This window comes from Puntigrus tetrazona, chromosome 24 (genome assembly GCF_018831695.1).
Source record: "Puntigrus tetrazona isolate hp1 chromosome 24, ASM1883169v1, whole genome shotgun sequence".
In the NCBI taxonomy this organism is placed as follows: Eukaryota; Metazoa; Chordata; class Actinopteri; order Cypriniformes; family Cyprinidae; genus Puntigrus; species Puntigrus tetrazona.
In genome coordinates this window covers 5,958,216-5,970,928 of record NC_056722.1, presented here as the reverse complement: position 1 = coordinate 5,970,928, position 12,713 = coordinate 5,958,216, and the positions used below count along the sequence as shown (strand labels likewise).

Sequence of the window (12,713 nt, the reverse complement as noted above, 5' to 3'; positions counted from 1 at the left end):
AAAAATCATTTCAGTCTTAAACAGTTTAACTCACTTTCTCATTAGTTTCACATAAGCGTCTAATGTTGTCATTATTGCACTGTTTTAAACCAAAGATAAATTCTTAATAGTAGTAGTAGTTGTTTTAAACCATGAATACATCATCATCATCATCATCATTATTATTATTATTATTATTATTATTATTATTATTATTATTATTATTATTATTATTATTATTATTATTATGGTTGTCGTTCAGGGAAGTTTCAGTAAGTTTGGTTTAGGAAACCAGTCTTTTCATTCTGCTCAGTTGGTTTCTACTAAAGACTGCTGATGATCCGAAACTGTTAGTGTTAGCTGTTAGTGAACATAAGATAATAAGTCTTAACTGTTTCTGGACGGGTTTCCTCCTCTTCCTCCCAGCGTACAGACAGTCTCCAGGAGGAATCATCTTCAAGAACAGATGATCTGAAACAAAGTCACAAAGTCACTGCATTCAGTTTGACATCAATCATTAATCACACTAACTTAAATACAGAATCACATGAATGAATGATTCAAAGATTCATTCCTAAACGATTCTGGTGCTGTTTACAGTCAAAACAAGCATCAATAAATCGATATGAAAGTACCTGCTGTGTGATGATCGAGCGCAGAATGAGCTGCAGCAGAGACTCGAGAGAGTGTGTGTGTGTGTGTGTGTGTGTGTGTGTGTGTGTGTAGTGAGAGAGATAGAGAGAGAGTTTATGTGTGTGTGTGTGTGTGTGTGTGTGTGTGTGTGTGTGTGTGTGTGTGTGTGTGTGTGTGTGTGTGTTTGCTGTTATATAGTGTGTTTCAGGTGGCGGATTCCACAGAATGACACGCCGGACTCTTCGCACGCGATTCTGAGCCACACACACACACACACACACACACACACACACACACACACGCACGCTGAGGGGAGGGACTCTCTTTCTCTCTCTCCTTCTCTGTCTCTTCAGAAGCTCATATGATGCCTTTCATGGACAGACGGACTTGAACGGAATAAAAGATGAAACTTTTGAACGCCGTATTTTAGGAAGAACATCGGACTGAAAATCATTTATGTCGCGATTTAAAGCGGAATTAATTCTACATAGTAGTGAAGGACAGAAGCGACTGAAATCTTCGATAATAAAGGACTGAATGTGGTAAATCACGTTTGTCATTCTTTAGAAACAAAGATCTTATTCATTTGATAGTTACATAGTAAATTAAATTACTTCTATTATTTATAACGTTTTACTTTTATCTGTGTGTTTTTCCAGATATGAATATTATCAAGCCGACATTAAATGGGAAAAATGTGCGTCGCTGTACGTGTTTTTTACATGGCAACTGTCTGAAAATATGCCGTGAATATCTAAATCGTGTGTGTGTGTGTGTGTGACTCTTTTCAGCAGCTTAACTACTTTCCCACTAAAATAAATAACGAATTTGTATCTAGATGCTGTCTATCAGTCAAGGGCCCTTGTGTCACCTGATCACTCGTTGGCATGACAACATTGCTCAAAAAGTTGTCCCGTGTCTCATCAGTGTTAGTGTGTGTGTGTGTGTGTGTGTGTGTGTGTGAGAGAGATGCTCTGCAGGACTCATTCTGTTTGAGGATAAAGCCCATCCGTCTCTACAGGATCAGCTGGTTTAATCTCCCACAATCCCTCGCTGTAGTGACACACAATCAGGTCTCTGCACGCAACCCTTCACACCACATACTGTACATCTCATAGCATTCACTGCCCACAGAAACATACAGCTGACCTCTGACCCCTGACAAAGCTGTGTGTGCTTGATCAATGAACACAGCAATCTTCATCAGAACGAAGCCAATAAACAAGATATTGAGGATATTACCCAGCGTTCCGCGCTTTTAATATTATTAACATTATTCTGATGAGTTCAGTGAACAACTCATTCGGTGAAAACCCTTCACAACAAAGCACACAGTTGTGTTCAGTTCAGACTCCTTGAACTCGTTATTTGGATGCATTTAGCAGAAATGAATCGGTTGAACGTGTCAGATGATCCTGAAGACTTTCACAGAGACTGTGGGCAGCACAAAAGAGGGCATGAAGCACGGAGATGAATAATAATCACATGTTTGCAAACATTGAGCCGGTTCAGTGGGCTGGAAGTAACTGCTGTGTTTTTGAGGTCAGCGAATCGCTGGGAGATTCAGTGGAATGAACGAGTCTTGAATCGATTCGGAATCAGAACAGAATACATGTCTGCCCAGGAACACGTGTCTGCATATTATTTCTTGTCATTACACTAATACTATAAAAATAAAAATACTCTTCATGCCAATATAGCAGTCTGAGGGAGATAATGGTCAGTATCTCTGTTATCACATACTGACTGTGATCTCTTCTCACAGAAACACACTTATCAGCGTCCATTAGAACATCAGAAGAAGGAACAACGCAGACGATCTTCATCAGTTAAATGTGGTTGATTCAATAATGTACCAGAAACATTAAGATGAGTGTAAGGTGATGAAACGGTTTCACATCACTGAAAAGACCAAGAAATGATGTGCTTAAAAACCTATAAATACAAATAAAACAAAACAATAAAATAAAGAATAATAACAGATTAAAAATAAGAATAATAATAAATGACAGTCCTATACAACGACAGTATTTAAACAAGCAGATAAAGTCTTCTTGCTCCTTCATCAGTTCATGAGCTCAGAGACACAAACACTACTTCAGCCGAGCGAAGCAGAGATACGGCCGGTTCAGTCGTTCATGACCCAGATCTCAGAAGATCTCGCTCTCGGAGCCCGTGATGCTGCAGCGCCCCCTGATGACCGCCGAGGACCTCGCTACCGTCTGCTGGACGCCTGTAGAGGACGACTCCAGCCTGACGGAGCTGAACACATCAGAGAGACATCAGACGAGGAGAACGATCCATCACATACACAATCAATAGTTTTTAACACAAATGAGAGTGTACTATTTCATGTGTGTGTGTATATATTATATATACTGAATATAAATATACATGTAAATATTGTTTAAAAATATATTTGCATATATAAATACACACAGTACATAGTTTTTATTTTGATGTTATCGTGATTAATCGTTGCAGTGTAGTTGCTAGGGTGTTCTGGCTGGTTGCTAGGTCATCTAGTCTCACATTTCTACACACGGAGACTGAAGTTGCACAGGTTTGTCCACATGACCTTAAGAACTACTCTAGACTGACTTTAGATCCTCATGGACGGTCTCTTAATGTTTTTGATAAAAGACTATAAAAGCATGTGCTATTTTTTATAGAAAAAATAAGCATCATGCATTTTGACTTCAAGGTGATTTTAAACATATCAATAATACAGACGCATGCGAGTCATAAATCAATCCTTATATAAATGATCGGTTTAACGCGGCGAGGTGAGAAAGATGTGATCATAACAGTGTTGTGACGGTGATGTGTGACTCACAGCGAGGATATCCTGCCGGTCGAGGGTTACTGGCACTGCTGCCGAACGATGACTGGAAGTTATGGATGGTCTCTTGTAGAATCTGTCTTTCTCTCCCCTGTCACGAGATGACGGTCATCATCACTTTATTTACAGTTCAGATCAGCCTGAGATAACACTTACTTTCCCGGCGTTCAGCTCGGATATGGCTGCCAGTATCTGCTGCCGCGGCCCGTCTGTTTTAATTCCCAGCTCTTTCAGGTCTCCATCAGTCAGGGTCAGAAACGCCTCCATGTCCACCTGCATCAAAACACCAGAAACGGGTTCGATCTCACTTTCATTTACATTCAGAAAAAAAAAAAGACTGAAACTGCATTAAATACAGAGGATGACAAAAGACCAACAGAAGACACACACACCTCCTGCTCCTCAAAGATGGGCTGATATTTCTCCAGAGACAGTTTCCTCAGAATCCCTGATAACTCATCTGTGTATAAAAACGACAATCAGAAGTAGAAACAGAGGTGTGTGTGCAGTGTTGGTAATAATGCATTGCAATTAGAGCAAGCTACGAAATCAGATTACTTTTCTTCAAATAAATAGTAAAGGAATACATTACTATATATCAAATATGAGATACTTATTCACATACTTTGTTTCTCCATTTTTTGTTACCTGTCCTCATCTTGAGAGACACTTCCTTCAGGCTGAGGTTTATTCATTTCTTTTTTGAGATGAGTTTTACTAACAGCTTGTGCGAGTGCTGTATCGTTGTCAGGTTTTACCCAAGATGCACAGTGATGAATGTGTAGAAACTTGTAATGAAATGTATTGAATATGCATCTGTAGATTTTTTTGGCCTCTGGTTCTTTTCATTATACTGTGGTTTCTTTATTGTTTCACTCTGTATTTGTGACTATAATATATAAATAAGCGGTTGACACCCATCAGCACTCTCACTAACCTGCCCTTAGGGTGAAAGGGCCTTTAAAGTTGCCTGGGTTTTTTGTTATTAAAAGTAAATAAGCAAGCCCAGCCCAGGTGACAAAAAATAAAGTAAAAGTAACAATTAGTTACTCTTTTGTGGAGTAAAGCAATATTATAATCCATTACATTTAAAAGTATTTTCCTCCAACACTGTGTGTATTGATGTGTGTGTGTGTGTGTGTGTGTGTGAGTGAGTGAGTGACCTCTGTGTGTGTGTGTGTGTGTGTGTGTGTGTCTGTGTCTGTGTCTGTGTGTGTGTGTGTGTGTGTGTGTGTCTGTGTCTGTGTCTGTGTCTGTGTCTGTGTGTGTGTGTGTGTGTGTGTGTGTGTGTGTGTGTGTGTCTGTGTGTGTCTGTGTGTCTGACCCTCGTCTGTGATGGTGCCGCTGCTGGAGCCACCGCTGCTCTTGGATCTGGGCTGTGTGGAAGCGGATGAGAGCGAGTCAGCGGCTGGTTTGGGTGTGGGTGATGGAGAGGGTGTGAGGGTGGGAGACGTGCTCTTGGACGTCGATGAGTTTCCAGACTGAGGACGCTTCTTTAACTCCAGCTTCTGAAACACACACACACACACACACACACAGTGAGTTCAGAAGGTCTCTCACACACACGCAGGCTCCTGATACACACCCGTCTGGAGTCGCTGTGGTCAGTCAGGCTGATGTCTGGAGCGGAGGGCAGAGGGCTGGGCATCTCGGCGGCGGCCGGCGTCCTGCTGTCCAACAGACCAGCTGCTCTCTTCCTCTGAGCCACGATCTGAGACAGAACACTGTCTGCACCGCTGCCGCCTTCACAACAACAACACACACACTCCTATAGCGCTTTGTTGAAAAATTCATCAATTACAAAGGACATTTTACATCAGCAGTGAATTTCAGTCATTATTCTGATCAGTTCAGTTTCAAACATGATTGTGTTTTATTCAGGACAGGTTTCTGCAGATATATGATGTCAGCGAGTGGGCGGAGTCACCTGAGCGGTTGTGGGAGTCGGAGGCATGGCGGTTGACTCCTCCCACACCATTGGATCCACCTGAGGAGTGGGCGGAGTTATAACTGCCTGAGTTGGAGGGGGAGGGGCCTTTAGTGATGGTCGGAAATTTGATGGACCTGCTGACCACTCGACTAATGGACGTCTACAACAAATACACAGAGAGATCATCTAGAGAAAACTCTAATTAAAGAGAACACTGTAATTATATGCATATAAGTCTCACTATATCAGAGCTGGCACAGCTGCTCCTGCCGGGTCTCTGTGGCATGTTTCCACTCCGGCCCTCTTTCACCGCTCCACAGCGCTCCGAGTTCCACGGCTCAAAGTTAGATGGCGGCAGAAACGGTGGGATGACGGCCTTCAGCTTCTCATTGGGCAGACGGGCGAGCGGCGCACCGTTCCTCAGCTGACAGACCAATAACAACTCAGGAAATCACTCGTTTCAAGACAAAAGCAGAAATTACACAAATGTACCATTGTCGTGATGAGGAAGTCATCTTTCCCACTTCTTGTTCCGTTCAAACCTACAATAAATCAACAACAACATGGGTTTACTGCATATTAAATTCTGCACTAAGACACAAGGAATGTTTAAAGGGGTCATTGGATGTTTAAATGGGGTCTCTATTACTTCCTGTTTGAACTAAAATGTGTGAAAATGGTCCCACGATGACCCTTTTAAGCTCAAACGGCTCTGGATGAACCGGACGCACCGCAGTCTTTGCTGCTCCACGCGGTGCAGATGTCTGCGCTCGGAGCCCCAGCGGCGCTCGACGACTCCGCTTTCATGGTGGCGTCCAAAGGAACCTCGTCGGGGAACGGAGCGAGCCGATTGGTGGAGAGCCCGTGTCTCAGCGTGTGCGTCAGCTTGAGTTTGCGGAAGCGGTTGGACATGCGATTCCACCAGGACTGTCAACACAAGGAAGGAAAAAAATAAGAATAACAGAAGCAAAACACAACCCTCACAACTCCAACGGCTAACCATGAAGGGTGTTCAGTGGTCTAAATATTTTTGGGACGTTCTGATATTTGATTGGAATGACATTTTAGAAGTAGAAACATTCTTTTAGAACAAATCCTACAATAACATCCTAAACTGTAAAATATACAGCACTAATAATTTAGAAAATTATAAACCTTACATTTCAGCCTAATAAATTATTACATAATTGCTCTGAATTTCCTCTGACAGAAGAAATACTGAAAACACATCAGTGCTTTATGGACACAAAATGAAAATAAACTTTTCTGAAGGAAGCTACAGTCAGAAAACTCAGATTAGCACAAATCATGTAAATTTGCAGATATAAATAATATAAGCTACAGCAAATATTACAATACACTTTCAAGTCTAAAGCGGTAATAAAACCGAATCCTGTGTGTGTGAGTGTCATCTCACAGCTGGCCCTCGAGGTTCATATCACGCTCTTATAAACTGATGAAACCCTGACCTCAGCCAGCTTCAGGGGTCAGAGGTCAATAACAGTGCTCGATACCTTCAGGCCGCCTTTATCATCAGGAGGAAGAGGAACAGTTAGAGACGGGCGTCTCTTTAGGGCTGATTTTCCTCTCTGCTTGCTCTTGTCCTTCTCCACCTGCATACAGACGGAGGCCAGCAGCCGCACTAACTCAGTGTCTGCCGGACAGAACCAATACCAGCGTCACACACAGACCTAGCATCACTAGCGAGGCTAATCACGAGCCGCACGCTCACCCGGGTCGTTCAGGAGCATGACGAGGTCAAAGGCAGTGTATCCGTTCTTGGCTCTCAGATTGACATCAGCGCCCTGACTCAGAAGAAACTTCACCACGTCTTTATTCCTGATGAAGAGATTAAAGACCCATCTATTTAATGTGGTGTAAGCAACACACTAACACATCTCTACAGTTTAAATCATTAAGTCAACCAGAAGCAGGAACACGTCCTGTAAAACCAGATGTACTTGTCTATGCTTATTAATATTAGTCTGTTTCTTTCCGAGATCATCGTAGCCGGATCCGTATCCAGATCTGATGGTGGATCAGAAGCTAGAGATTATGTCTACAGCCCAGAACATCAGCAGAGACCCCAAGATGAGCTCCAGAGACAGATCTCCAGTGAAGACCTTGACAGCCATCAGGACAAGAGCACAGGAATCAGAGTCCTCTACACAATCTGACTTTGCTCTGGTTGGAATTGAACTTCTGGTCTCGTGTGGCCAAAAGAGAACTGAGCTTGGTTTCTCCATTCTGTCATTGCTCTGTCATTGTCCATTCTGGCTTGCTTAGTTGGGGACACTTATTTCCAGCGATTATCTTTGACAAATACTACTTAAACCGAGCTGAGATGGTCGATGCGATCACTGCATTCAACTGCATTCCTGACACAGTGTTTTCCTATTTGATAGTAAAGCTGCTTTGATACAGTCTGTATTGTTAGGAGCACTTTATAAATGAAGGTGTCTGCACACACCCGTGATAGGTGGCCTGCATGAGCGCCGTCCAGCCGTGCACAGAGTCCTGTCGGTCCATGTCTGCGTGTTTGTCCACCAGCAGATGAACCACCTCCAGCTGACCGCTGACCGCAGCCATCATCAGAGGAGACGCACCGTCCGCATTCGAGACGTTCACCTGAGACGAGTCCTCCTCCACGATGTCCTTCACCAGCTGAGCGTTTCCTGCAGCAGAACACAACACTGAGACACAGTCTACAGGACCTGAAAGAATCCCACACGATCAACACACTACCAAGCACATGCAATGAAATGAAACAGCATCTCTCCAGTCAAACGAGGAGTGTGCTGATAAAACTACACTAATAAAGACTTGCCACTTTAACCTCACACACACACACACACACACACACACACGGGGTAGGAACATAATGATTCTAAAAACAAATATTTATTTTTTACAATTATTATTATTTTATTTCAGTTAGCTTTTCGTTAATGGTTGTTAGTTTAGTTTTGTTTATTTTTCATTTCAGTTTATGAAAATGTTCCTTGATCAATTATTTTCATTTTAGTAAACAAAAAGAAAACTTAATTTCATGTTCCAGGTCCACATGAATGAAAGCCTACACTATATAGCAATTTATAAGAGATAATATCTCCATTTAATGGTATATAGGAACTCACCCAACTTCAGCGCATGGAAGACATCAGGTCGTTTCTTCTCGTCATCTGTTGAATATTAAAGAAATATTTCTGATATTACTGATCTCATTTATCTCTCGAGCTGCTTGACTCTGGATCAACATTACTGTCCATAAATATCAATCAATCAATTAATCAATAATTTTTATTTCTATAGCGCTTTTAACAACACAGGTTGCATCAAAGCACTGTACAGTATAAGGTAGAAGAGTACAATGACATATAATATATATAATATCTAAACCTATCCCTATCCCTAAACCTAACCCTGCCCAAAATATGTTCCTAAAATCATTGAGAAATGATTAACAAGTGTGTAGAAGCATCTAATCCTGATCATAAGCCTAAAACAGATATTTCCTGAAAGATCACTCAAATCTGATCAGATCACTGGAATGTTGTTCCAGGAACATCTTATACTTGATGAAATCACACTCACACCAACCCTGACCAGTCCAGCGCTAAACCAGTCCAGCGCTAAACCAGTCCAGCGCTAAACCAGTCCAGCGCTAAACCAGTCCAGCGGTAAACCAGTCCAGCGCTAAACCAGTCCAGCGCTAAACCAGTCCAGCGCTAAACCAGTCCAGCGCTAAACCAGTCCAGCGGTAAACCAGTCCAGCGCTAAACAAGTCCAGCGCTAAACCAGTCCAGCGCTAAACCAGTCCAGCGCTAAACCAGTCCAGCGCTAAACCAGTCCAGCGCTAAACCAGTCCAGCGCTAAACCAGTCCAGCGCTAAACCAGTCCAGTGCTAAACAAGTCCATGTCAGATTTACTGAATTTCACTATATTCACTACAGTTTTACAGATGTTTTTTGATAATTATAAAAACATTGCATTGATAAGAGGCAAAACTAGTGACGTTACCAAGCAACACAAACCAGTTTTTTAACCTGACACAATATCACTCAGAAGACACAGAAACAGTTTAAGAATCTTTCAATTTGGAGTAAAAAACTGATGAAAGAAATGTGATGTCAGTTATCGTGGTAATTATTGACTGATATGACTTCTTCTAGTCCTTACACAGAGTCCTTACTAGAACTAGGAAGTATGATCATATTAGCCCGGTTCTGTCAACACTGCACTGGCTCCCTATCAAACATCAGATAGATTTTAAAATCTTATTAATTACCTATAAAGCCCTGAATGGTTTATCTCCTCAATACTTGAGCGAGCTCTTATCACATTATAGTCCTGCACGTCCGCTGCGTTCTTAAAACTCTGGACGTTTGATAATACCTAGAATATCAGAATCAACTGCGGGCGCCAGATCCTCTTCCTATCTATCAACAGAAGTGCTTGATTGATTGATTGATTGATGATGCTAAGGTTGACCTGTCTGCGGCCGGACGGTGGTGATGGAGTCCAGGTAGCTCTTGACCTCTCTGTTCTGCAGCTGAAGCGCCAGCTCGAAGGCCGTCTTGCCCAGCACATTGAGCAGATCTGCGTCTGCTCCTCGCTCCACCAGCTGCTGGGTCACACTGACCGCTCCGCCGGCCGCCGCCAGCATCAGGGCGCTCCAGCCCGAGCCCTTCTGGCAAAAGTTGACCTCCGCTCCCCAGTCCAGCAAGAGCCTGACCGCCGCCTCGTGTCCGTGCTGAGCGGCCGTCAGCAGAGCCCTGGTCTCCGGGAAGCCCTCGGCCGGCTCGTCCACATCATCCACACAGGCGCCGTTCTCCAGCAGGAGTTTGGCCACGTGAGTGTGTCCTCCGCGGGCAGCCATGCTCAGGACGCTGGCACCCATCCGGTTCCTGCCGTTGATCTCTGCGCCGTTCTCCAGCAGAATATGAGCCACGCTCAAATGACCAGACCTACACACCACAAGAGCTTCTGCATTTTAGGGATGTTACTGTTTTAACCCACATTAAAACCATTAGAAATGTTATTTAATATTTTTTTTTATTTACATTTAAAAAAATTATCCACTCATTTCAGTTTAACTTAATGTAATAAAATTAAACTTCATATATGAATATGAAAAAATATCAAAATATGAATAAACACAATACCAATATATGAATAACAGTACAAATGCTTGCAAACACTTTGTTAGAATGAAATATGAAAAGCTATATATACCATGTTCATTTTATTTAAATTATACAAGAGTTGGACTGAGATTACATTAAAAGTGTTGATTCTGTACAAATAGTCATATTAGGAAACGAAGCATTGTACGAATCGATTTTTAATGACTTCTTTGAAAAACAATCTCATTAATCATGACTGTGTGTTGATGTTATATTAATATTTGTGCAGTGAGTCATAAACACCTTCGGTTTTTTAAGTAACTTCACAACTAAACCGAAAAGTTGTGATGAGTCGATGGGTGTTCAGATCCAGATAAAGGACACTCTTATGAAGTCTCCTGAAGGCATGTGTCGCGGTGTTTGTGTGAAGTGTATCAGATAGTTTCTCGTGTTTGTTACAGAACCTCGCAGCCTGCATCAGCGGGGTCCAGCCGTAATGGTTCCGTCGGTCCACCGCCGCTCCTTTCCTCAGCAGGAACCGGACCAGCTGCTCGTGTCCCCCGGCGGAGGCGAACATGAGCGCCGTGTTTCCCTCCTCGTCGGTCCCGTCCACATGACCGAACCCGACCGGGTCCTCCAGAACGCGCTCGTCATCACACGCGCGGAACCACAGCAGCGGGTCCCCCGGCGCCAGACTCATCCCGAACTGCGGACGTTAAACACAAAGTATCGCTCCAGAAGTTTTTAGGGGCTCTCGGCGCATGCGCGCAATCCACGTCGCGCTCGGACGCTTCCTCCGGGAATCAGCGGCGGGAGAAAACACGAGACACCCGCGACCTCTGCTGGACTCAGCGAGCAGCACGACTCACATCAGAGGCTTTTCATGCTTTCTGTCATTGTGCGTTCCACTGTTAGGTTATTTTGATTCGGTAAAAAAATACTGTTTTTTTTTTTTTTTTTACATCAAATCATACTTCATAAGGTAAATAATATTCTGTTAATCTTATTTTGTATTGACTGAGTGTGGCCATGTAAAAGATTTAAATCATGTTGAAATAGAACTTCAATGTTTGTTGTGTCATAATTAGATTTAGATACTTTATATCACAAGACAAAAACTCATTGCTTCAAAAGGTCCAAAGTTCATCCTGGAAATAAACCAGGAATCTGTGTAAAATATGATGCACATAAAATGTCTTTTCATCAGTCTCATAAATTAGAACAGAAAATAAAAATACCAGATCATTTTTTTTAATGACCAATAATATCACAATGTCACGTTATTTCTTTGGTTTAACTCGCAGCTTAGAACATTAATTCTACTCAGAATAATGAAGTGTGATTTGTTTCTGTTACTAATCTCATACTTCAGTTTGTGTTTGTCAGCATTAAAATGTATTTTTAAATTAATCATTTTTAATTGAAGGTAAGTTGATGACTGTTATCCTTCTTAAACATGAGACAGGAAACAGGACTTTAATAATGAGTTTGTAGAATAGAGTCTCTTGTTAAGAACTCAACCAACCAAATTCCCAATAAATAACCTCAATTAAACTAAACGAATAGAAGAGTTAAACAGAAATAAGAAATAGCTAATGCAGTTATTATTCAACATCAGCAGGATTCAGTGAAGAAGGAGAACCAATGATATCTGACCGCAGAAGCTCTCATTCTGAATCAGTGGGATTATTATTTTATTTGATCAAACTCCAGATTCATGATTCTTGTGACCCAGCGTCACTGTCATAAACAGTAATATTCAGAGAAGAGACAGAAGAGTCTGTCCAGCAGGAGTCAGTGACGACACAGCAGAGAAACACTGGAGCGCCTCCACAGTCATCTTTCTTTCTTTGTACATATTACACTTCAAAAAAACAATGACATGCTTCACTGTAAGATGTGAAATAACTCACACTTCAATCAAACACAGCTCAGAGAGTCTGATCAGATTCAGGATGGATGAAGATGAACAGGTCAGTCATGAAATGCAAACTGAAAAGTACAAAGTCAGAAGGACAAACACAACAAATATATTTCCCCCTGATAACAGATATTACCACAAACCAAACAACGCTGAGAACATGTTATTATCTGCTCCACATCTGAGCTCAGCGGAAGGATTGTCACATTATTTTTAGACAAGAAACTGCTTACAACAAACAAGTTTTTTTTAATTATTATTGAACTGTGCAAACGTTATAAC

General features: G+C 42.0%; 2 protein-coding genes across 6 annotated transcripts in view; both read right to left on the bottom strand.

Annotated features, from left to right (window-relative positions):
• ahrra (aryl-hydrocarbon receptor repressor a) overlaps nt 1-862 on the bottom strand; it is a 21,730-nt gene extending 20,868 nt beyond the window's left edge. For 2 of the 4 annotated variants that reach the window (XM_043226455.1, XM_043226458.1), the window contains exons 1-2: nt 615-861; nt 372-450 (exon numbers count right to left, since the gene is read on the bottom strand). In XM_043226455.1, the coding sequence (XP_043082390.1) occupies nt 372-433 (62 nt within the window). In that variant the 5' untranslated portion in view covers nt 434-450; nt 615-861. Of the gene's footprint in view, nt 1-371; nt 451-614 lie in introns of all 4 variants that reach the window. The other 2 variants (XM_043226457.1, XM_043226456.1) reach the window with 2 other exon arrangements.
• A 1,575-nt stretch (nt 863-2,437) lies between these two features.
• LOC122329842 (ankyrin repeat and SAM domain-containing protein 6-like) lies at nt 2,438-11,322 on the bottom strand. 2 transcript variants are annotated; one of them, XM_043226453.1, is made up of 16 exons: nt 10,975-11,322; nt 9,876-10,351; nt 8,522-8,566; nt 7,855-8,059; nt 7,117-7,223; nt 6,899-7,038; nt 6,116-6,311; nt 5,877-5,926; nt 5,626-5,808; nt 5,382-5,544; nt 5,040-5,197; nt 4,779-4,962; nt 3,847-3,914; nt 3,611-3,727; nt 3,449-3,545; nt 2,438-2,874 (listed from the first exon to the last, which is right to left on the bottom strand). In XM_043226453.1, the coding sequence occupies exons 1-16, from the start codon at nt 11,208-11,210 to the stop codon at nt 2,828-2,830; spliced, it is 2,472 nt and encodes an 823-aa protein (XP_043082388.1). In that variant the 5' UTR covers nt 11,211-11,322; the 3' UTR covers nt 2,438-2,827. The 2 variants fall into 2 exon arrangements, with proteins under 2 accessions (XP_043082388.1, XP_043082389.1); XM_043226454.1 differs by lacking the exon at nt 10,975-11,322 and adding an exon at nt 10,814-10,963.
• Between the last annotated feature and the right edge of the window lie 1,391 nt (nt 11,323-12,713).

Bases quoted from the DNA above. Each gene is read 5' to 3' on its own strand.
- LOC122329842 (XM_043226453.1), bottom strand. From the start codon at position 11,210: ATGAGTCTGGCGCCGGGGGACCCGCTGCTGTGGTTCCGCGCGTGTGAT. The intron at 5,545-5,625 runs GTGAGACTTATA...TATTTGTTGTAG, and splicing joins GCTGTGCCAGCTCTGATATA to ACGTCCATTAGTCGAGTGGT. The intron at 3,915-4,778 runs GTCAGACACACA...TTTTATACACAG, and splicing joins CGGCACCATCACAGACGAGG to ATGAGTTATCAGGGATTCTG.